The sequence below is a fragment of the Phymastichus coffea genome, unplaced genomic scaffold (genome assembly GCF_024137745.1).
Source record: "Phymastichus coffea isolate CEN01 unplaced genomic scaffold, Cenicafe_Pcof_1.1 PCOF00068, whole genome shotgun sequence".
Classification (NCBI taxonomy): domain Eukaryota; kingdom Metazoa; phylum Arthropoda; class Insecta; order Hymenoptera; family Eulophidae; genus Phymastichus; species Phymastichus coffea.
The window spans coordinates 469,192-495,173 of record NW_026706879.1 but is presented as its reverse complement, the minus strand read 5'-3'; the positions used below and the strand labels follow the sequence as shown (position 1 = coordinate 495,173).

At 44.8% G+C, this 25,982-nt stretch overlaps 1 protein-coding gene across 2 annotated transcripts in view; it reads left to right on the top strand.

Moving 5' to 3' along the window:
* LOC131667615 (tyrosine-protein kinase transmembrane receptor Ror) overlaps positions 1 to 25,982 on the top strand; it is a 226,913-nt gene that overhangs the window by 174,554 nt on the left and 26,377 nt on the right. Inside the window, exons 2-4 of one of the 2 annotated variants that reach the window (XM_058941142.1) lie at positions 237 to 333; positions 7,834 to 8,041; positions 8,115 to 8,268. In XM_058941142.1, the coding sequence (XP_058797125.1) occupies positions 237 to 333; positions 7,834 to 8,041; positions 8,115 to 8,268 (459 nt within the window). Of the gene's footprint in view, positions 1 to 236; positions 334 to 7,833; positions 8,042 to 8,114; positions 8,281 to 25,982 lie in introns of both variants that reach the window. The other variant, XM_058941143.1, reaches the window with a different exon arrangement.

Here is a 25,982-nt window from a genome sequence, read left to right as displayed (position 1 = left end):
CCGCGATTTATTAGAATTTTATTCAATCTCGAGTACTGCGAAGAGGAAAAAGAAAATGCCGGGAGAAAATGCGATGGCTATTTTTCATGGCATTTTGCCCGGTAATGCGTTCTCGTATGTCTAATGTGTGATTTACTGGTTACGCAATTACAAATATGACTTATTGTAATTTCATTATGTTTCGACTTGACTCGTGCCAATAAGACGATAACAAAATACGATGATTTTGGTTTCAGCTGCTGGTGTCGTCGACGAGGCTGAAGATTTAGATCCAAGCGTTCAAGATTACACCGACGAAGATTACAACGACGTCTTCGACGCCGCTTCGAACGAGTAAGTCGTTCATTTGATCAATATTAAGATTTCCACTTTGAATCGCAATCAGAGCTCGCGATGCGGATTAGATTCGTTTATGACGACATCACCTGGCGCGAAACATTTATTGATGCCAAAATTACGCATTATTTGAATTGGAGTTGTCGAAGGCTGAACTCAAACACTAATAACGAATCCTTAGTGTAGTAACGAAACTCTATATGAAACTTCTGACAAGCAAGAACGGTAATTATTTCCTTGTCTTCTGCCTCCAATTCGCGCGAGGCAAATAATTAGTTTATCTCAAGGAATGTGGGCTCTCAGATATTGAATATTGGCCCGCAGCAGCTGAGGGTTATTCAGATTGACGCGCTGGCGACGACGAGTCCTCGTTCCGCCTACCTCCGCCCATCCTCCTCTACGTCGATGTATAACTATGACGCTAATGAAGAAGCCGAGCAATTTACGAATTCCGCGAAATCACGCAGTCTCGAAAGCGTTGACGCGCGCCGACGCTTGGATTCTTCGCATGGGAATTCGTTGCTTTTACTTTTCTTTTCGTTCTTTTGTTTCGATTATCCGGAAAATGTGCGCGCCGGGTGTCTTCCCATCGAGTCGCCGTTTCGCGAACCCGCGCGTCCTCGCAAACAAACGGAAGAACGGCGAACGTGGCGCGAGCTCGGCAGCGCAAACAGCGCGCGCGGCGTCTATTCAATCCAAAGCGAACGCGAGCAGAAAAAAAAAAACTCGGGAGGGGTGCCGCGGGGCTTAATAAGGAAACGAGGCGCGATTGCTTCGGATTCGAAAGTTAATAATGCCACTTTCCCGCGCGCAAGCTCTCTTTGTTCTCCCCCCTACCCTTTGTTGATGTTTTTTTTTCTCTCTGCCCCCTCTTTGAAATTTTACAGCTAGATAGCGGATCATTTGTTTAACCAGAGATTTAATTCAACTTGCGATCCTCCAGCGACGCGATTGGCCTCTTTATTTCTTTGATTATTTTCCATCGACTCTCTCTCTCTCTCTCTCTCTCTGCACCGGCTTCCTCTATTCCAATTTCGCGTATATTTTCTCTCTCAATCTCGCTCTCTCTCTCTCTCTCTCTCTCTCTCTCTCTGTCTCTCTGTCTCTCTGTCTAGCCTTCCTTGCGTTTATAACGATATCACGTGGTCGCGTGATTAAAATTGAATTCGTTCTTTTTTTTGCGCGCCGCACGCTATAGTAAAGGGGAAAGCTAATTTAAACGGGAATCGAGATGGAGCGACCGAAACAATAGGTGCGCGCGTGGACAAATCGAACTTGATTGTCGCGGTGGAGTTTCTTTCTTTTGCTCTCTTGTCCCCGCGCGCATGCTCTAATTATTATGCAGACGCTCGTTCCCTTTGTCCTCGCTACGATCCCCCATCGTCGCGATCAGCGTTTTAGCCTCCGATCTACGGAGCAGTCGTCGTGAGAAGCAAACAAGCCAAATAGTTACCGAAGAAATAGAAAATTGCTCGTTCTTCCATGTAGGGCATCGATTGGCCGCAATAGCTCGACGTAAAACGATCGAAAAGAAAAGCCGTCGAGTCATCGCGCTATATGCACACCATCGAAAGCGATATCTCTTGGCGCGTCGGGCACCGAAAACAAAGAGCGAGATCCAATGCTCGAGATGTAGAGTCCGAGGCGCACGCGAACAGATACATACATTGGTGTGCGTATATCCTACAGCGAAGGAGATGCCAAAGAAAAGCTCGCTCGCTCGAGCGGCGCGGAGACGCGCATACGCCAGACATGCATTATTCCGGTCTAAACGCAAACTGCACGGGCCCATTAATATTGATGCTCCTCGGGTTCTGCTGGCGCGCGCGGCGCCCGCGTCTCTTTCGCCGAGGGCACGTTGGCCTACTTTGCTTTGTGCGCCGTCGAGGCTCTCCCCGCCGGTTCTCGTTTGTAATTCATTGGCTTGACGACGCGCAGACACCGTGATTGTTTTCCCTGCGGTTGCTCCGATTCTTCAAACTCCTGCGCGTCGCGCTGACTCAATCTCGGCTTCTTCTTTTTATTTTTATTTCCATTGCTAATTGATCGATAAATCACTTCGAGTCACGTTTCTGTTTTTTATTCTTTTTTTCAAGCGTTTTTGCGTTTAGAAACGTCAAATGCTTTCATGGTAATGTCCGAGCATACTGCATTTACTCACAACAATTTGTATGGAGTTGTTGAATTGCAAAACTGTTATCTTTGGTTGTTCGTTTTTTTTTGACCAATTTTGTTGATGTTATATAAACAAAAAATTGCTCTACATAAGCAATCCATTTGAATAAAATTACCGTGACATAAACTGCAATATTAACGATAGATTCTAAAAATACGAACGCACCAAACATCATTCTTTCCAAATATCAGTTTTCTCTCTAGAGATCGAACTGACAGTTTTTTTTCAACGTAAAAAAATGAGAAAAAAAGATACCTGCCCCACGCCGAAAATCTGTCGTCATCTAAAAATACAGCTAACGAAATTTCCACGAAAATATTTCGAAAATCATTGTTGAGATACGTGTCCAAGCACAGTCAATCAAGTGAGTGCCCGCTCGCGAAGCACCGAAAAAGAACGAGCAGACGGAAAAGCTCAACGTTTAAAAGTTGCAAGTCACGAGTCGAAGAGTAAAAAACTCATTCCCACAATAGATGGATAGATATTCTAAGCGCCAAGCAATCGATCGTAAATTATGTTTCATACGTGGGGGCCCAAGGTGAGCACGTGGGTAGACATGTCTCGTTCCTTCTCGTCGCGGATATTAGCGGCCGCGAACGTCATAAGACGAGAAATCAATTGCCGTGGCGCTACGTGTGACGGAAAGTACCACGCAAGCCATACCGACTATATATATTCCTTTGTTATGTTGTTTCTTTTTCATTTCGTAGATGGTTCTTTTTTTGCTTTTACGTTTTGATCTTTAAATATCATAGTTCGACTGTTACTGGAAAAGTAAACAATGCGACTCGTCGTTCACAATGAGCAGAGAAGAAGAGACGCGCTCGAATCCCAAGTGAAATACTTACGAGAGCTTCATGAAATTGCAACGAATCGCGAACGTCAAACTTTGATCTGCGCCGCACACCCTGACCGCACGACGTCGGTTTTAGACTTCGACGCGGAACGCCTCGCGCGAGCTATCAGTTATGCGAGCTAAGGCTACAGGTACAGTATCGAGGGCGCGTTTACCGAAACTTCAAAGAGCCCTCGACGCGCCTAAGCAGCTTCGATTTCGCAAGCTCTCCCTTGGAATTCTCGCCGCTGGAATATCGAGTCAGCCACTGGTGCGGCATTAATTGATTCCCGACGCTCTGTGCCACGACACGGGGTCGCGCCGCGAATGAACGCAGGAGAAAGACGTGCTCGTCCTTCCCGCCCTTGAATATCTTGCGGAAAGAAGAGCCAGCGCCAGGTATTATTTATTTGGAGAGACTTTCATCGGACATTCTCTCTCTCTATCTCTCTCTCTCTCTCTATCTTCGATCTTAAATCTTGGTCTTCTAGCGCTGTCTCAACTGTCAATGCGAGGTAAATAATCTCCTGCGAGCTTGCCGCGCGCCGCGCGAAATTACTGATCGGACGCGAGAGCGAGCGCAGGTTTCGTTTTCTCGGAGCGCGATGGGGTCGCAGACGCGGCGGGAAAAGTTTGTTGCAAGCGCGCTTCGATGACTCACTGAGAGTGTACCAGGAGCAGCCAGCCGGGGAAACCCCGTGAGCGTGTTCGTCGAAGGAGGCGATGTTACCTGATGTACGCACGACGCTTTCGCTGATTAATGCCGTCTGAGTCACCCGACAGGCCGAAGCTCGCGATCGTACTCTAAACTACTCTTTTCGGATCGAGTTGGACGAACGGACAATCAGTTCGGATCACTCAAAGCTTTTTCAATATTCCAAAATTAATTTCATCGACGACGACGAACAAGACAAACGAAGCTCGATTCAATTTGGTATAATATCCATTGTAATGTGATATCTCGCTTTGAAGGTCGCAACACGTGGAATAAGCGTAGCTCTCTCTCTCTTTCTCTCTCTCTCTCTCTCTCTCTCTCTCTCTCTCTCTCTCTCTCTCTCTCTCTCTCGACGACGACGGAAAGTAATTCAATTTGACCACTTTTATCGAACTGTGCACTTGCCCGTTTCCCATTGGCCGCCAGCGGCGATCGAAGCTCTATTAATAGCCCGAAATAATGAAAAGGATTGGGTTGCGATCGTACAGCGAAAACCAATAGCCGGCAACGCCACTGAAAATTTTATAAAGCCGCGACTATACGTGCCAAGCTCATTGGAAGCCAGCTGACACGGCGACTCGTTCCAGCTCGTTTATTGCTTTTCGCGACGGACAGAGGAGAGCTCGCCTTTCCATTTTTCACCGCGGCTTTCCTCTTGTTTTCTTTTTCGCCGCGTCCGCCGCCCGGCGCACTCGATGAAAAATCTGTCTCGGATCTGCGGACGCGCGCGCGCCCCCGGCTCGCCACTTAATTTTTTTCCGCCGACGCCGGGACTCACGAGGCAGATGCTCGCGGCCGGGGGAGCTTTTATCCGAAATTTCGACCGTCCGACAGCCAATTTCGCGCTTACGCGCGGTCCAGACAATAGCCCGATCGACTCGCGTCGTCTTTCACGGGCAGAGGCGGAGCAGGCTATGTAGCCCGCTAGCGGAGCCGCAGTGGCGATTTGAATAATTGAGCAAGCCTCCCGAACGTATACGTGTACTTTGTATTACCGGAATTCTTCTGCCGTTCCTTCGCGGCGGGACCCATTCTCTCTTTCACTCTCGTGCCGCCGCTGAAAGCCAAGTTTTAATTGCGTCGCCAGCACTCGGTAATTAAATTTTTCCTTGGCCGACGCCGGTTGCACGCTTCGCCTCCCTTTTTTCGCTCAACGGAACCGCCGGAGCTTCCAATCGCGATAGTAAGCCTTCGTTACACCGCGGGTATCACCATATTTTGCCGATGTACAGATTATTAATAAACAGCGTTTTAATCCCGATGCACATTAATTAATCGTTAACTCGAATCAAATTTAATATCATCGGTCCCATCTTCACATCGACGAATTCTCCAATTATATGTCAATGATTGCGAATCATAGTTACACGAATTCGCATTGACCTGACAATCAGAGACGAGCGATCCGCATCCCCGAGCTTCGTGAATGATTGACGAGCGACAACGCTCTCGTGGACGAGAAGTCATCCCAGGTCTCAAGTCCGTACGAATGCCGAACCTTACGCACGCGATTTGCATTCGATAAGCGCCGAGGTTAGTTACGTGCACAGCGTCGGCCCCTCTCTCGGCTTCTGCTCTGATTATACTGCCGATGTTGCGTGCATCCAACTTGATCCGATCTCCCCTTCCTTACCTATTGCGTTGCGCTAATTAAGCGCCGCGAGCGTCTCATTTTAACTTATTAATAGCCGGTCGGTTTTTTTTTTCTTTTTCTTTCTCACGAGAATCATTGCTTGGCCGTATTCACAAATGTTAAGATCGCTCGTGTTTAGGTCAAGTTGCGGGATTGATGGCTTTGAAAGGTGAGCCAACGATCAATCCACGATACAATAAGGGCAGACACAAACACTGTGGGAATTAATATCAATCTCGTAGTGCTTACGTAGAGATTGCAGATACCTTTACGTACTGAGATTGGTAATTGAAATAAGTGAAGCCGTAGATTAAAGACTTTTGATAGCGCTTATCGAGAAAAGAAAAGTAGAGAACTATACATTCGAAGTTGAAGCGAAACTATTGACGATGAGAATTGTCAGTCGATAGAGGATCGTCTAACTCGACGGTATCTCAGTTTTCCACATTAATATTATGATATTGATATTAATTCCCACGGCTTGATGCCTGGCGTTAATATGTCGCACGTGCAGCGCAGCATATACCGCCTAACACCTAGCAACTCGCACATCATAATGTATGCGAAAGCTAGATGTACTGGGCTGTATACCCATGGTAATTCCAGTGTATTATCACACAACGCGACAGTGCAATCACGTAAGATTCAAATGCGTACAGTGCTGCGGGAATGTAGCCACTTAATTGATGTCTGCTGGCGCTCGGCATTTCCAATATCCAATCACCTTCGATCTTCGCTGATCCGTCAATTAGCGATTTTCTGAATGTTTCTTTGGTATTCCCGTTAATTGGCCAAGAGAGGTAGCGGGCAAACACGTTGATTACCGCGGCTCACCTCCGACAAGCACGCACACACGCTGCTTGTCCCTTTGTCGAAGGCACCCCTCGCGAAATGTATGCGCCTCGCCACCATCGCCACACTCGTGTGTAGCGGATGTGCGGTGGATACTCTTGTTTGCGCTCGCACGGCTGCCAACTACGGCTACTAATGGCCATTACCAGCAGCGCGCGCGCACTTTGTAATCATTTATGTGGGTCAGCTTACAAAAAGAGAAAAAAGAAAACAAGAACAAAATTGACGCGTCAAGAGGATTTCATGTCTGATACTTTACGCTCATCCTTTGTGGAATTCGCGTTGTTACAGACCGACAAAATCACGCGATAACAGCTTCGAAGCCTTCAATCAAACTGCGAAATTAATAGTTGCGACCGGCGTGTCTTTCAAATTAATATCAAGATAGGTACGTGGAACTTCCCGAAGGCGCTGAAATTCTCCGATAGCCGCGTAACTTCCGTCAGTAGTGCCGATAATCACGCGTCGCTCGTATTGTTATTTTTTGTCGTTGCTGGCGCATCTGTCTTCGTGACGCCCTCGAGGGACTTTGCAAGCGGCTCTCTCTCTCTCTCTCTCTCTCTCTCTCTCTCTCTCTCTCTCTCTCTCTCTCTCTCTCTCTCTCTCTCTCTCTCTCTCTCTCTCTCTCTTCCTCTCTCTTGCATATTTTACACGCGCTAAGTGGAGGCCATTATTCGACTTTATACGTATATATACGCGTAGTGCGCGCAAGAGATGGAACAGTTTTAATCTCTCCGTAGTCCTCTTTTTTATTTTATCTCGATACACCTTGATGCGTTTCGTCTACTATTTTTTAAGAAAGATACCCGTTAGATTTGTCGTTAACTACAGCCATTCTTTCTTTTTTCAAAGTCGAATATTCGGGCTCGGCGAGTCGATGACGACTTTGAGGACCTCAAATACGACACGCGAAAAATTCGTCCTAAACGGGTAAAGTAAAAGCGGGCGGGCATTCGGACGGAAGAGCCCAAGTGAGCAGTCGAGGACCGACGATCGAACTGCGAATCGTCAGGTATCGCGAATATCGGATTAACTTGGTAAAGCTACCCGGGTTATCGCGTACATGGCAGCGTCTGCTCGTCAGACGTGGGACAAAACGTTCGCGCATTAATTTTTCTTTTTTTTTATTTACCTCGTGCTGGCGAAGTGGCAGTCTAGTGCGAAAAAATTTCCACGTGCAAATGAAATTCAAGTTATCGATGATTAAATTGAAGAAAAAAAAGAGACTCGTCGAATGAAAACTCGTGGGAAGATCCTTAAAAAATACTCGAATAATCTGATTTCAGCACGGACGATGAGGCGCCGGCGGACAAGGCCGGCACGTTGAAGTTCACGCGAGCCCTAGCGAATTTGACCAAAGACGCCGGAAGCGTGGTGCACATGAGATGCGAGATAGTCGGCAACCCGCCACCAAACAAGATTCGCTGGTTCAAGAACGAGGCGCTAATCAAAGAGGAGTCCAACAGGATTATCATCAAGAAAATCAATTATCAGGTGAGAGGCGTCGCCCGCGGCGTAACTGCTGCTCGGCCAAAGCGAATAATCGCGCGAATCGACTCGTTTGCAGAATCACAAGCACGCGGCGAAGAACATAGCCGGCAGCCGCCTGAAGATCGTGCGCTTGGACGCGAACGATCGAGGATTTTACGCGTGTCGAGCGAACAACGGCAAGGAGTTCATTCAGAGCGAGGGTACGCTTCAAGTCAGAGCCTCGCGCCACGGTACGTATACCCGCATCGAGTTCCCCCCTCGAGCGGAGTATCTGCATGTTGGATCTACAAAGATGCATATCAAATGTAAAACTTGTCCTCTAATTTGACGTAACAGTACAATGCCGCTTGAAATATATTCGTGGTAATGGAGCAATTGAGCGTCGTAAATTAGCGAGCGAGCCGGCGGCCACGTCATCGCTGGCGCGGCGCGCGTGCCTTTGGCTGATTAAGACGCGCGCTGCGGTCGACAAAATAAAAAACAAAAACGCTGGAAAGTCAGCCAGTCCCTCGTGGAAACGTAAATCACGCGCTTTGAGAGAGAGAGAGCGAGAGTCTCGAGGGGCTGGCCTCAAGCCACACACTAGTGTACCTCTGCCACCGACGCGATGCTAAAGGTCCGCGCCGCGCGAGGGCAGAAATTCATTTTTAACGTGGCTTTCGACGAGAGAAAAGAAAAGTAAAAGCGAGAAATTAGCGAGTCCGCGAGGCTTTGGCCGAGGAGCCTCGGAAAGTCAAATGGGAGCGTTGAGAAATCTCGAAATTGTTCGATTCGTCTTCCGACTCGAGGCAAGACTCCTCTCGAGCCGATGCGGACGCGGAAATAAATTTTTGCCTGTTGCCTCGAGTCCTCGGCATCATTTATTCAAGCGTTTCAGAGTGACTTTTAAGCCGGCCGTAAAGCCCCGTCGTGAAATTATTATACAAGTTCGCCGACGCACGGCGCTCTTCGACGAATATTATCGCGTCGCGTGCAGCGTCGAAAGAAAGAAAGAGAGAGAAAAAGACACGTCCGGATTACCCGGCGAAAACCGAGAGTTGCGGCTGTACTCTCGTAGCCGTAAACAAGCGGCGCGATCCGAAAACTCGCGAAGAAAGCTCCTCTCTCGGGCAAGTTGTTATCTCCGCGGCAGCGGGCGAGGGAGACTCGCCCCGCCAATAAAGTCTAATCTAATCCGGCGGCCAGTGCGCACGGCTCTCGGGCTCTCTCTCTCTCTCTCTGCAACTTTTAAATGTGCCTTGCGCCCTCCTCGAGGCACATGTATGGATTTCAATGTTGTTTCCTTCCACTTCATTGGCTCCTGGCTGCGCGACGCGCTCGCGTTTCTGCTTTTCCTTCCGGCTCGAATCTCGTTCTCGGCTTTTCACACCATAGCTTTTCACCGGGTTATTCGTTTGCCCAAGGATTCGTGCGACTTCGTTCATTTACTGCTCTTCGATTGGGGAAATACCCGGCGACTGTTGTTCTGCTTATTTCCGAACGATTAAAAAGCATTTCACGAGCTGAACTCGCGGTAAAGTTGGATTAATCAGAGCTAGACGATGAAATACATCGGGCCGCGCAAATCGCAATGCGATTAGCTGGAATGAGTGAAAAATTGAACGTTGAGGAAACTTTGGAAGGCGAGCAAGGCAATGAAAAAGCAATTACGCAAGTTCAAAAGCCAATCTCAGGCCGATCCCAAGAAACAAACATGAATTAATAATAGCTACGAAAGCGTGAAGGAGAAAAGAGAAAAAACGGAAAAAGAAGCTGCCATCGCCATTCACCCTCTTCATAAATGAAGCAGGCGTGCACGCTGAGGGAAGCTTTTACATTATCACTCGCACGCAAACGAAAAAAAAATTGAAAGCACTCCAGTCAGGGAGTTTTCCGCTAATTTTGACGCGGTGACTGAAAAGTTTATAGGAGCGATTGTCGGGAAAATTTCGTCGAGTGAGAGTTTCCCTGAGCGCGAAGAAAAAAAGAAAGAAAAAAAGGGAAAATGTTCATCAAGTGTCGTTCGGCCGCGAGGTTGAAAAATTTGCATAAACTCGAGAGAAAGTTGCGCATTCGAAATTGTTTCTGATGAGTCTTACAACTTTTCAGCGCGCCGCGAAAGTTTTCGGGTGTTTTACGAGTATAATCCTCTTCCACTTGGAGTAGTCTTTTCAAAATATGAAATTGTTTCAACAAATCGCCCGCGAGACACATCCCTTTTTAATCGTTTGAAATGCCCGTCAAGTCTCAGCGGGCATGCAATAGGCATTGGATCTTATGGAGCGAAGCTCGCAATTCCCCAAGGAGCTAACAGTGGTAAAGTGAATTCGGCTAATCGCAAAGGCAATCGCTGACTCGACTTCGACGAGAAGAAAAATGGCCGTCTTTATCGCCGAGAATATAGTGTATATAGCTTCCAACGTTTTCTAACGCTCAACCCTTTTCTTTGGCTTCGCGCAGTCGAGAGATTTCTTTGTCAACCACTTAGTAGTGATTTATTTTCTTGCTATGGACCTCGGTAAAGTAAATTGTAAATTAAAAAGACGTATACAACAGCAAACTTATTGCAGTTTCTTTCCGTGCACAACGCGAGAAGTTTTCTAAGCCTGTCTTTCAAAACCGGAAAACGGCGTTAAGCACGGTCGCTTAAATTCATAATAAATATTGAAATTCGCATCGAATTCGATTCCACATCTGGAAAACGAAAAATCAATCGGTCCAACGCGAAAAAGCAGGAAACCTCGAGTGTTACGATCTCCATCTGCAACAATTCATAACGAAGTACAGTTGAACGATTGGCTTTTAAGAACGGCTATGAAGCCAGATACGAAAATCAATGCAAAGCGCAGCGGCAGAGCGCAAACTCGGTGAGATAATCGTCGAGAGGTCGGGCATGCAGGTATAGCATTGCAACTGATCGCTGCACACGTGTACGAATTTTCGTTGAAGCAGCTGCAGAGGACAAGGTTCAATTTACGGTCACAAGTTTATAGCTGCCGCCAGCCTACGCGCACGAACCGTAAACGATGCTCGCCGATGTGTGCGCGTGTGTGTACGTGTATCGTCGCCTACATATTTATTGGCTCGAGAGACTGAGAGAGAGAAGCATCTCGTGCGGTTGAATTAGCTTACTAAAAGCCGCAACGGCAGCGGTAACTCGGATTGTTTGAATTGTTAGCCTGCGCTCTCTCGAACTGAGTTTGTTCTCGCCGCTTCGAGCGATATATACACATATATTGCTTCTTGAAAGCTCCCACTGAAAGATGGCTTTCCCTCAGGATAGATAGCTGTAAACCCCAAACCCATTTTCATTTTTACATTAAACCGAACGTCTCGTCGAGCAGCCTTTCAAACACCGTGAATTGGACGAGAAAGAAAGCACTGGCAGTGAAAAGCTCGCGACCCCCCCCCCCCCTCTCCTCGGCGAAGAGGAAAGACTAACGGGTCAATAAAAGTAAAACAAACGCCTTAGGCCCGCTCGTCATTGGCTCTTATTGCGGCACTGCCTTATCGCTTATATATATATATATATATATATATATATATATATATATATATATATATATATATATATATGTATGTAGGCGTGCGGACGTCGAACTCCCTGTGGGGCGAACGGCAATGACTGCGCGCTAAACGGCGCGTGCGATTATTCCGAAAGGGACGCGATGCTGCACACATGTATACGCGCGCGCCGCGTACAAGCTTATCGGACGAGCCAAAGGCCGCACAGCTGCGGCGCCCGCGCGGATGTCCCTATCAATTCGTCGGATTGCCCATTGCTGTTTGCGCGCGGGAAATATTGTTACCCGTAAACTGACTCCTTGCTTGTGTTTTCCGCTCGAGGCTTGCATTTTCGATTCGTCGTCGTTGTGCTTCTGTTTTCCTGTGAAAATCTTGAGAAAGGAAATGTGCTCCGCACTAAAAACGGGGCGCAGCGAGGATGGCAGGGGGTGGTAGATAAACCATTAAATCTCAAAATGCACGGACATTTCCGAATTGTCGCTTGACCGCGCCGGCATAGAATTTACGAGGGTCACTGCCATATACAACGCGTGCTGAGCGCAACGCTGCAAGAAATTATACCGGATCTGCTCGCGTGAAGCGTTGTAGAGTGCGAATGTGCCAATAGGGGCGCGAGGTCGCTGTCTCTTTTCCTTTATCCGCGATCGTGTCGAGTAGAAAAAAAAGGTATGAGGTCCGTAAATTTAATGCCGAACGCACGCGCCCACTGATCTGATCACTCGGAGCTGTTAAACTCAACCCTGTCCTTTGTTTCTTTTTGGGTTCATAACCAACTACACCGTTTTTATGCATCGCAGATCGAGAATCTTCGCGTGAATTTTACATTATTTGGATGAAACTGGTGATAACTCGCACGATCACTCGATACTATTTTATGTCAAGAAATAAAGATTTTACTGAAACTCATAGCCACGATAAAGCTTCGTAATTAATACGTTGAGCGGCACACATTTTTCTGCAACACCAACTCTGAGCGTGAAAGTGATTATGAAGACTTTGGGCATCGGTGATCGAACATCTGACGTCAAATTTTGAAAATTTGAAACAGCGGATTTAATGTGGCAAAAAGAATTTTTAAAAAGATTTTTATTTTGAAAATCTAGCGTTACAAGATACTTCGAAACAAGTATACGCTGCTACTTTTAGAAGTACGCAACCGTATGTTCAACGATATATCGGAAGCGTGAAACACAAAAAGACGAGAAAGACGATCCATACTCGTGCCATCAGCCTTCGCAGACCACATAAGCGCAGCAAAACTTGGGAAATCAACTGAGAGCAGTAAATCTCGCGCAGCGGCACGATCGTCTCCGCGGTCAGCTCATATCAGCGCAGGACAATTAAGCGGGCGACAATCGCGCGCAAAATCATCCCTATCCGAAATGCGAACGAGCCACGGCAGCTGGCGAGTAAAGCGTGACGCGGCAATATGTTTACGCGGCCGCACGCCTCGGTTCTGGCTGGCTCGGGGGCTGCCCGTAAATCCGGAAAGCCGAGGGCTTCGACGGGCGCAGAACTTGCGCGTTACACGGCAGTCGGTCCGCGTCCTATCGTCCGCGCGCGGCTTGTCGCGCGAATGTCGCGCGAGGGATGTGTTTTGCCCGCGAGCAAAAAGGAGCGAGCGCCCCGCCGAAAACTCGCCAACTATCGCGCGCCGCACGCGCGAGAGATAATTACTCTCGTCTTTTTTTTGTTTTTTTTTTTCTCTCCTTTTTGCTCTTGCGCCAGCTCGACGATCGCTTCGAATCATATCGCTTCGGCGTCGCGCAAAATAGAACGGCCATAATGACAAAGCCATTCTCGTGAAACGAGAAGCGGCGAAGAGGAAGGGCAATCGTGCCGCGAAAAAGGCCATTAATTCGAAATGCGCGCGCGGCGCGCGATAACGGATTCGCAATGGCGTGATCCCTCTCATTCGCTCTTCTGTTCTTTTTACTTTTTGGACGATGTGCAGTGTCGTTTATTAGGACAATTAGCATCGCACGCGAGCTGGATTCCAATCTCCTCGCAGTCACGAAGACCACTGTGCGATACGATTCTCAAGTGGCACCTTTACGCGAGCTGCGAGCGCTTTAAGGTTTTATTTATAAGTTCGCCGGAAAGCACGAACAACGTTCTGTATTCGTCCTGATTTTTTGTTTTTAACAAACTGTGCGTGTGTCCGAGGAATACATACATCGATAGAACGAGAAGATATGGTTCTAAAAGAGTCGTGTTACCATAGTTTCAATTGATTGATTTAGTCGAAAATATTATTGATATTTAAGAAACGATTTGATTTCAATTTCACTTGCTTACTTCAGTTAGCAATTACCAATAAAAATTTGTAAAGCTAATAAAGTTTGAAATAAAAACATCTACAGAGACAGATTTTGAACAACAATAATATTCGTTGAAGAAGCTCCATTTGTTTTTTCATAAAATAATGAAATGAGTTCATTGACTTAACTTTAACTTACTAGATGTTCCGATTGAAAGAGACCCTAACATGCAAGATTATTCGTCATAGCTCAATTTTTCAGTCGAGGGTTCGTCGCAAGATACTTGACGTAGTTTCTAAAAATTTTAGTTTTGTAAAATTTTATATATATAATAAAGACATAACGTAAATATTATGCTGGACTTCTATTAAATGGCCAGCGCAAACATCTTATTTAAATGTCGGTAGAGCTTATATGAAAAGGCAAACGACCAAGAGCTCAGGAACAAGATCGTGGCAATAACAAATTAAATTGATTATTATTAATAATTGTCAATTTTATTAAATAGGTTTAAAGTTTACGCGATCACGCTTACAATTTTTCAATACTTCGATACAATTAATGATTCTAGTTTAAACGGTAATCGTAATTATTACTATCGTCAAAGGCCAACTTGGTTTTACTAAACTCTTTCTAATTTGCGATTTTTCTTATTAGAAAAAGTGCGTCTTACACGATTTTTGTATATTATCGTGCAATAATCTGCCGTTGGTAGAGTAATCCTCGAAAATTTAAAGCGAAGTAGTTGAATTCCTCTTAATTTTTCCTCAAAATCTGCGGTGGACTCGCAGATTCAAGGTCGCTGTCGTAGTTGATAATTGCAAGATATCTGCGTACGCGTGTATATGCTTGAAGTAGCCGGTAGATCTCCTCACGACTCTTGCTGGAGAATCTTCTCGAACTATCGTCGTCACACACCACGTACTTGTCAAAGACAGCGAGTCTCAATTCCTTCTACCTCTAACGCTAGGCTCTCATTGCTTTTAAAACCTCTCGAAGGGGATTAAGGGGCGCTCATAAGCGATCTTAGGTGGAAATTTGGTGCGCAAGATGTCCATCTACGAGTATAGTATACCGCTTAATACCGATCAAGTGAGACATAAAATCTCATTGTTACAGTTTGAAGAAAAAATGTTGATCGATGATAATGGTTCTTGAATTTGTTGGTTGATTTTGTGAGAGTCATCCTCCCGAGAGAGTATATATTAAATAAAAGTTCTGGTGAATCAAATAATTTATCTAAATGTATTGTAGTTTTGGAAAGGAAACTATTGAAGAACTGCACGCGTTGGAAGCAAAGCAAATATTTGTTTTTGCGAACAAAGCATTTTGTCGTACTGCAAACTTATCGCGTTCGTTTTGCTACAGCGAGGACAATGGGAATACAACATATTCACTGTCGCACGAGGAAAAAGAGAAAAAAGGAGAAAAGGAAAGAATGAAGCGCAGCTTCATTTGCCACGACGAGGAAATGCGAATCGAGGGGTCGCGCGCGGAAAATATAAGCGACGACGAATAAAGAGGAAACTAAAAAGGAGAGTGTCTTCGCGCGGAGCACGGACTTTTTGCCGCTCAGCTGGTACTCGGCGAGCTGGAAAATCGTCCGTCTACTTTTTCTTACTGCGCGACTCCGTTTTAATTTGCACGCGGCGCCTAAAAATGTTTCGCGCAACGCTGCGAATGTTAGAGGTAGTGGCCGGACACATTTACGTTTTCGCTCGGTTTTTTCCTTTCCTCGACAATTTCCTTATTCGGGCACGAGCCGTGCATGTAATTTTCACGCGAAGGCGGAACCGTAGCGGTAGACGCGAATTTCTCACGAGAGATAGAATTGTCGTCTCCGCGCAAAGACATTCGGTTCGCTCAACTCGTAACAGTAACGAGATCGGCAACCAATATCAGCTGCACGTGCTTTTCAAACGCTATTTGCCTCTCGTTCACGAAACAGCATCGCGCCGCAGCGCTCGTTCGTCAACGATGAAATTACAGAGCGTCGGTCTGGCGAGAAAGCTGAAAAAACACGCGACGGTGTTGTGTGCGTCTATCGCGAATCACGGGCGTGCAGCGCGCATCAGGTGCAAGCGGTATCGCACGGCGCGCTCGTAAGGACGCTAAACGAGATCGATAGGCAGGCTGGCACGTCGGAAAAAATACGCCATTAGAAAGTTCATCTTTCCCACGGCTAGGACGAGCAACGAATTGGAGATTCCTTCCGAATCGATTTGCATCGCTTGCGAGCGCCGGTCGCGCTCCAATTTTTGCCCGTCGCGTGTATGATTTCCTTTAGCCGCCTCGCGATCTGATCGCTTTATTTTCGTGGTTCTTCAAGCTGACGTGACAATGGGTTCGACCGAAACGGTGGTCGATAATTTGTACGTACGTCTGGATGAGGCAATGCCAGTGACGCGTTTTGGGACTACAACGATAAATATTCCTGCTGAATTGTGAACGATGGCTTTTGTCACTCCAAGGCATCTTTTCTTTGGCGTTGACTGTCTCTACTGATTTTCACGATCGTGAATAAATTAACATTCGACGTGCTGTTGATATGAGCAGTAGTGTTGGTACTCGAGGTCGGCATCGATCGCTAAAGTCGCCAATAATATGTTGAAATAAGTAAAATCGGCCGTCGAGGTACAAGCAAAAGCGGACAAAAGGGAGCGAGGCTGTTCGAGCAAGCGCGAGAATGGAGAATCTCCATAAAGAACCCAAGGAGGCGGAGGGCGCGGAGCTCGCGGCAGCGCGCTAGCTAACGAGAGCGAAAAATCAAAGGCCCTCATCTCCCGCGCGCCGGGGACGCGCGAAAGCTCGAAAGGACCGCGGCGCAAGAGTGAAAAATGCCAGGGGCGCGGATCGGAGCGCGCGCCGCGGTCGATCAGCGGATTACGCGCGATCGCGCCGCCGACGACACCCGCGGCAATTATTTGCCCTCGCGCGGCCTCCGACGAAGGCGTCGATTTCCTCTCCGAGAGCGGCTCGTTCGGGCGCGCCAGCCCCTTGGCCGACGCGACTGCCGCAGCTGCGAAGCACGCGCCGAGAGCCTCGCGCGAGGGAGTTGCGTAAGCGCGAGCGCGCGAATTGCGTCTCGGCGGCAATAACGAGAGCAAAGAACAGGAAGGCCCGAGCGATATCTCCAAGCGCGTTAGAAAAGCCGAGAGTCGAGGGTCGCTCCTCGTTGCCCGAAGAGCTCTCGCGCAACCTTACCTTTCGACAAAACAAACACAAGCGGCGCCGAGACTGTGTGCGCGCCCGATTAGAATATTTAAATGCTAGCGTCGCCCATATTTTTGAATATAAACGAGGGGATTTACGGATCTCTTTCTTCTCGTCTCTCTGTGCTTTGACTTATCGTTATTTGCTTTTAGAGCGCTTTGGACTATTTTTTTTTTTTTTTTTGAGCATCTGTTGCGTCGTCTATAATGACAATCAGACAATTTGCTCGTCGCGCAGCTTGACTGCTTAATGGAGGACGCTAAACTCTTATTTCGGTTTCTCGTTCCCGTCTTTGATCAATCAGTGTATCTACTGCGCAGAATTTAAGCCTCGACCGCAAATTTGATTCTATTGCGTTCCCGTTCGAGGGCACAGAACAACAAAGTGCGTGCACAATGGCCGCAGCAATAAATAATTCATCGCCACGGATAAAAATAATCTCTGCGGTGATAATAGTGATAATGTAAAAAAAAAGTGCTCGCGCGGTACGAAAACACAGCCAGGGCATATATGCGCAGCGAAATATCTGTCGCCGCAGCACGACAACGCTGCCGAGAGGTAATGGTAATCCGGGAACGAGAGCCTCTCATATTTATTGTACATATGCGTGCGCCGCAGCCTAGCCCGCAGACACCAAAACAGCCAGGGATTAAAAAGGGAAAATGCTGCTGCATTATTTGCAATCGAGGTGCAGAATATTTCTCTCGTTATGGCGCTCGATTATGCATCGATGTTTGCTCGGACGTTTAAAATGCCGGCGCTCTTTTCTCCCTCGCTCTCGATCGGTGGACGAGCGCGCGAGCTTCATTTGCCGAGATGTTTGATGAAGAGAAGCACGCTACATCAAAGCCACAGCATTTCCGAATGAGTTGCTCTCTCTCTCTCTCTCTCTCTCTCTCTCTCTCTCGCTTGGTGATTACTTTTCGATGCGGACGCGTCGATCAAACTGATTTTTAAAGCACGACTCATTAACTCGAATCGCATAATAAATGACGCCCAGTGGAATGACTTGTGCAAAGTTCTCTACGATTTACGCTACGAGGCTTCGTTAAAAGGAAAACCAAACAACCCAGTCGCCGTGACGAATAACGAGCTCGACCTCTTTATAACAGTGGGTGCATTTGGCATAATAAATATGCTCATAAACCAGAGCGAGGCATTCGCCACACACGAACGAATTCAACTTTGTGAATTTTTCAAAAGCCCGCGCGGCGCTCGCTCGTTGAATTTAGTGCCTGCTGTAATAAGCTCGCGAGTAGCGCCGCCGCCTTCGTTATATCACGAGGCAGCATAAACCTCGGCGACGTACGAGCGCCGTGCTCGTCTGCGACGAGATGTAATTTATAACGACGCCCAATTTCCCGCCGGGGAAACGACCCGCGGCCTGCTGCCCCCACTCGCGTGCCGCCCTCTTTTCCGTTCACCCCGCGAGTGCAGTCGTTGTCGTGCAGCGAGGTGGTCGCCATTGGGAAGCCGATGCCCGCCGCGTCGGACGCACGAGCGCGACGAAGCGGATCACTCGGCAAAAGCGGGGGCAGTGGTTCGCGCGTTGACGAAGCCATCGTCGCTCGGCGTCGCGCGCGGCCACCTCCGATCCACGTGCGCTCGACGTAGGATCCGCGTGCACGCGGACGCACGGTCAATCGCTCGTTAATGGGAATCGGACGCTTCGCTCGCTCGCCTATACGCCACCCGCCGGCTAGCGCACACGAGCTGCCGAATCAGCGAGGCGCTTGACTGCATTTGCGCGCGATGCCATTGATTGAGCTACCGATGACGAAGCATCGGGAAAAGACGTGTCAGTCGAGTCCGAGACAAAGCCGCCAGCGTTTCCCTCTTGGCGCCACTGTCGCTGATTTTTCCGAGGCCTACGCCCGAAGGTCAACTCGAAAACCTCCCTTCCCCGTCGAGGTGACGTGCGTGGACAGCGAGGTAAGCTTCCACGGGGTCACGCCGACGGTGCGCTCGTGGCGCGCGCAGCTCCGCGCGATACGCGAGCAGGCTGCGGACCCGTCAAAGCTCGTCGTCTGCCCTTGCAAGCTTGCTTCGTCATCGTCATTATCAATTCAAAAACTTTTATAGACTATCAAAGTTTACACTCGATTTATTTGCGCTTCGCAGATGTCACGCGACGATGAACGGTAAAGGAAGAAGGTGCTCAATCGGCGACGAGAGCAACGCGGCCGACGGTGGGCCCGAGGAGCAGTGCTGTCCCGTTCGCCCGATCGGCGACCCCAATCCTTTCGAGCTCGCGACTAGCTGTGCCTTAATTCTAGCAGTGAGAGTAGCAGTCCTTGTTGCACGTCTTCTGCGCCTTTGTGCTCCTCCATCAGTCGGACGACCCGCACGCTTCCGCGCCAGTTTTGTCGTTCGCTCGCGTGGCGTGCGCGCGAAGCATATGTACCGCTCCGCTGATTCGATTTCCGATGTCACTCCTGGCTCTTCGCATCGGACGTCGTATCGATATATTCGGTCTGGTTCTTGATAACGAAACGACCGTTGCAACCTCGCAAGCTCAAGTTTTATATGGCAGTTAGAAAGTATAGCGTTGCGCGAAAAGCGATTCGGCAATCGATTAATCGGCGCGCAGCCAGTGCCATGAAAGGCTTATTACGAGGCGCTTTATAATTTTCATCGCGTACAACCGGCAGAAATAAACGTGCCTCTCTCGCCCGGAGCTTTAATTAAATCGGCCGCTGCCGCTGCTGCTGCTCCGGCTCTCGATGCGCTCATACTAATTTGACGCGTAAAATTCGGCAGCGAGCGCTACACGAAACGCCGAGCATTCGTTGCGCCTACGGATGTACACGTAGCTCGCGTAATACCAGCAAATGTTTTATATGATATAATACCTGGTTCGCTGAAATGCTCGTTACACGGCTATTAACTCGAGCGTGCCCGCCCCACACTCGGCGTGCGCGTACCGAAAATGGCATTGTCTCATTGCCGTCGACGCCGTGGCAGGCGTTTCGGATTGTCTCGCGATTGAAAAAGTTGAGAAACAATATCGCTGTTGTCGCAGAGGATCAAAGCTCGCGCGCGCGCCGCTCGTTAATTGGAAAGCCGACTCCAGCTCCGCCAACTTGCCGACGCAAAGCTCTCGTTAACTTTCCGGATTATGCGAATTAATTGCGCCCGCGACGCACGCCAAACTTTTTCTATCAATCCTTCTCGGATGCTCGGTCTTTTTTTTTCTTTCTTTGCCGTCTCGCTTGATCGCCGTCCTCGCTCAGTGCGCATTGTTCACTTGGCGATGTCAACTACGTCTCGCTCGTTCCACTTCTTTCTTGTATTCGTGGATGAAGTCTTACGGCTTGGTTGATTGCCGCAATTGACAAAAGTTTACGAACGAATTGGCAAGTCAGTTTCATAGCAAGAATGTACTGCGCGATGAGTAACAACAGTAACCATTAATTATGCGCACGTTATCGATAACACAGGCCGACATTCAAAAAATCCAGAAACGCGGTAACATATTTCCGTAGTTTTCCGAAGCGCTGAATCTAAATCTGCCTTCAGAATTGATCCATCGCCTAAGGCACTCGATATATCCTAGCCTAAAAGTGTAAAAACCACAATTATTTGCAATGTTCGAGATTATCTGACACTATGAATAAATTTCTTTTCCAAAATTTATCACACAGCAGCACTCTTGCCCACTAAAACCCATATTTTTGAATTAGAGTTATCTTTTTCTTTCATCGAGATATCATTGATTGATGTTAAGTATTTTAGCAATTTCGCAACAACATTAAAATTACAGATTATAGGAGTCGGAAGTTGGGGGTGACATCGTCACAGGTTAGAGGGGTTGGGGGTTAAGACAATTGGAGTTAAGGGTTCGGAGTTATAGCCTCGCAGGTTACATGGGTCAGGATTTAAGGCAATCGAGATGTAAGAGTCTGGAGTATGCTAGATACACTTACTTGACGATTGGGCTGTTTTAATGTAGTTGCGAAATTGCTAAAGTACTTAACTTCAATCAATGATATCTCGATGAAAGAAAAAGATAACTCTAATTCAAAAATATGGGTTTTAGTGGGCAAGAGTGTTGTTTTGTCATGACTCTACTTGTTTTTGAAAAATAAATTTATTCACAGTGTTACATAACCTAAAACATAGCAAAATATTGTGATTTTTGCACTTTTAAGTTAGGATATCTCGAGAAACTCAGGTGATGGATAAATTCTGAAGACAGATTTCGATTCAGCGCTTTGAAAACCTACGAAAATGTACTATTGCCTTTCTAGTTTTTTTCATTTTGATATTTTATCGACCTGTATAATTATTGTTCTTTTATACAATTATCCATTCATCAGTCTTTCATTCATCCGAGTTGTGCAAATGAAATATAAGTAAAAAATCATTAAACAAATTCTATTATTGACAATTCCATACTTTTTAATTGCCCCGCGACGACAATAACCAAGCTGGCCATCAGCAAAAACAATTCAAGCAATGTCAGTAGCGTTAAAAAATTTAATCACACTGCAGACCACAACGCAACGTTCGTCGCGTATATATATGTCACGGGCAAAAATACCGTACACACAAATTCCCGTAACGTCGTTGTCGTCACGCAAATCACTCGACACGCGTGAAAATCCCACAGAGAAAAAAGGAAGCGAGCGAAAGAGAGAGAGAGAGATAGCGATTCATAAACATAACTCAGCTCTTTTGGTTCTGCTACAGAGGTCGCGAGTAATTTGCTCTCTCTCTCTCTCTCTCTCTCTCTTTCTCTCTCTCTCTCTCTCTTTCTCTCTCTCTCTCTCTCTCTCCCTTCCTAGTGCAAGAGAGAGGATTTTGTAATTAAATTTTCCCACCGACGAAATGCAGCCTGCATTTCTGACGATTCTCGCTTGCACTGCACTCTCTCGCTCTAGTAATAAAGGGACTCGTCTACTACGCTTGGAATTCGAGGTTTATGAAAAAAAAACGTAAATATAGAACGTATATCTATATGCCTGTGTGCGCTTCTTTTTTTTTTATTGTCGGAGCTATGTGTTTTCGTGCGTTGAAAGTTTTATCGTTGCACACCTGCCAACATATGCAATAGTTTTTTCAGCTCGCTATTTGATTTACTAAGTGTGTGATTCTTTTTTTCTCTTATCTTGTGAATCTTCGTGAGTTACATAATACGGTGAGACAGAGTTGTATTAAAAAACTTGGTAAAATATTCGTGAAGATATACCGAAAATTTGAATAATAATTCAAACTCGCGTGCACATTAACGATACTCGATATTACAATGATGCCAAAATGTTTTCGTTATTTTTCAATGCCAACGTGATCCTCGCTAATAATTTACAATAACAATAATCTTCACCAGCAGTACAGGTAGGAAATAACGAGATGCAGTGCTCGGGCGGAAGGGCGAACTTGCAAGAACGAGTGGATACAATTTGCCGCGGCACGCTATTAAAGTGAACTCGTAGCGAAATAATCCCAGGGCAAATTAAGGTGGATCAAGCCACGGGTGCACCTTGCCCTCCCGCTTAATATCATATTTTATACATTAACGCCGCACGGCTGCTGGACCCCTTGCCACCTAAACTCCATTAGCGTGAATTAGCCGCGAATTGTAGTAAAAACCTTACTTTATTTTATTTTATGAAATTCTAGTGTACGTGTACTTTCTCGTAAGAAAAATGTTTTGAGGGTTTTTCTCTTTTTGTTTATTTTTTTAATGTAATTATGTACGTCAGTTGGAAATCAAAAAATAGAAAGATAAAATCAATATTCGAGTGAGAAAAGATAGTTGGCGCTTTTTACTTCTTTATGATTCAGAATACGGAATTCGATTACTTTGAATTCCTCTCATGTGACTATCTTTTACGTCGTATGAATGAGAAAGAAAAATTTGCGCTCTGCGCGCGAGAAATGTGTAAAAATGATCGTGTGTTTTGAGCGATGAACGTAAGAAACACAATTTCTTTTAGCGTGCAGAGGTGACTGGAAAGCTCAACACACACCGAAAAAATCAATTTTACTTTACAATATGCTTGCGATGGTGAACAGCATATTCACGCTGACTATCGAAAGAAAAATTTATTTTTTGCGAATCGCACACTCGTATAACCATAACGATGGCATCGTTGCACATATCAACTCTATAACTTATATTTTTCACTGTCCAAGCTATAAATTTCCAGGTCAAGCAATGATAAAAAAAGGGAGGTGGGACAACAACGCCACTCAAAATATCAACAAACGATTTGTTTGGAAAAGAGCGTTGCTTTTTTTAACTGGCAACGCCCGAAGCTATCAAGACGGATATCGTTCGATGAAATTTTTGTCGTGGCTCGTCTATATCCAGTGGCAGTAGTAGTAGTTCGCCCCGTGCTATTAGGAGTCGAAACCGCCCGAGCAATTGCTTTTGCCTCCGGGGCAGTAAACTTCGACTTACTTATGAAAAACTCGGTTTATATCCGCGAACGCGGTACCCGCATATACAGTCGTGTCCCTCTCGTCATATTCCCTCAGCAGTTGGAAGTGAAACTTTTCATCGCAATATCTACGTAATTTTATTGAATGCTTTACCATACTATTATACTATACCATGAATACGTGACGAGTCTTTACCAACATTTCTCTTTATTTTCGACGATCGCTTTCTGACAACTGATTAACAGTTCTTTTCAGCAAAAAAACGGAATATTTTTTACCTTAAAGGATACATTCATACTAAGCTCATTTTCGACTCATAACTTTTTGTGCCCGCTTCATTTTATTTATAGCAATAACCTCTTTCATTTCCTGATATCACCACGGTGTCTTCTACGCGTGCTAACACAGAATTATTCAATATATTTTCAATTAAATCATTAGCGTACAATACAAAAAATGGTCCTAGTATTGTACCTTGTGGAACTCCTAATTTGATCATTAGATAATTACTAGTGTCGTCATTTAATCGAACTCCTTATTACCTATTGGATAAGTAGCTCCTAAGAAGGCCATGTGCGTACAGTTTTTGTAGTAAGATATTATGATCCGGCATTGAAATGGTTTTAGCAATATCCAAAGAGTATCTTTATAACACTCTTATCGACATTTTTGCTAATAATATCCGTTATCTTTTTAATGCACCTTTAGTTTTGACATTCTATCTAAAGTGATATTATTTATTAGATAATATCTTATTGTTATTCATTAAGTTATATATTTATTTTAAATATAAGTCTTTCAAATATGTTTCCTATGTTAGAAATAAGTGAACTAGCTCTATAATTTTCTACGTCTTTTTTTGTTTACCTCTGTGAATTGGGATAATTTCAGCTTTTTTTTTCTTAGAAGTATTTAGGCAAATAGATAAATTGATACATTAATTGAAAAGATATGTTAATAATATAGCAATATGATTAGGTATGGTTTTTAAATCTTTTGAACTTATATTATCTACTTCTTTATTTTTCATTTTGCATACTACTTTTATAATCTATTTCTTTCTCGGAATATTCTTCTATTTACTTGTTTTTATTTTACTAGTATTTTTCGATGTACCTATGCAATTATTTATTTCAAAAATTATTATGTTATTGTTAAATTTGAATCTTGCATTAATAAATTTTTCTAATAGCTTTTTTATTATAGTTTTTTTGTTTATTATAAAATATCTTCATTTTCTATATCAATATTGTTTATTTCTAAATTAATAATTAATAGATAGTGATTAGTGCTTGTATTTGTTAATTTATAAGCATTATAATTTAATATTCCTGATTTAATAAAAATTTTATCAAAGCAAAAACCTGCGATATTTCGTCATTAGATTATCTTGTTATATCCTTGAATCATTGTCGCACGCTAACAAGAAATATACGATTAAATTCGTGCTTTTGACACGTTGTTTTGAAAAAAATTGTATCTAACATACTCAGAAAAGATGTTCTCGTTTCGTGTGCTTTTCCACCCTCGCTTCCCTATCAGGTAAGTTCCCTATCAGGTAAGTGTTCAATATTATCTAGAACAATCAATTTTATTTTAGAAGTTTATAATTTATCTTTTTCAGTTATATATAATTATCTAAACTATCACTTAGTGTTTGTAATATTTTATCCATTATTCACGTATGGTAATTTATTGCTAACTGATCATTACCTTTCTTTTTTGTAAGTTTTTATTTAATACTTCTGTTCTTAATTAATATATGTGTAGCTATATTACCGACTTCTTCTGAAATTTATATAATATTTTGTTTTATTTGTTGGTATTTTTATTAGTTTGATAATTACATTTGTTCGCAAAGTCTACGAAAATTATTTTATAAACGCTATTCGAGTCAGTATTAGTTGATAACATTTCTATTTCCTCTCTTAAAACATAATTCGAGGAAGCAATTTTATGAAACAATTTTTAAATATTTACAACGCCAAAAGAGATAAAATCTTAGCACTGATACAGAAAGAACGGCGTAGAACAAAAATGAATAATGTGATAAAAGTGGCAAATTTACCTTAATAAGACATTTATTTGTGAATTCTTATTGTGTAAATTGCTTGTAATTATCTCTTTAAATAATTAAAACATCGTTAATGTTATACAGAAATAGCTGTTATAAAGACAAATATTCCAGTGATAAAATATTTGTTATGTTTCTACGAATTGGTTACGTTTTTGACATGCTATGAATAAGAAAGTATACGAAAAGATAGATGTCATCGTTTGTCGTAGAATTAAATTAATTTTAGTTTCAAAACCTTTCCAAAATATGTATCAATATTCTTATCTAAAAAAGTACATAAAAAGTACAACTACGGGTGTATATAAAGAAAAATTAATCGCATATCATATGGTAGAGTAAGTTTCAATATATTTAGAATCTTTGTCGCAGTAACGTTATTTCAATCATGAACTATTTGTCGATCCTCATATTAATTTTCACTTATACTTTTGCTTACGCTGAAATAAAACTAGTTAATGTGGTAAGTTTAACAGATACCGGAGTATTCAAAGAATGTGAACAA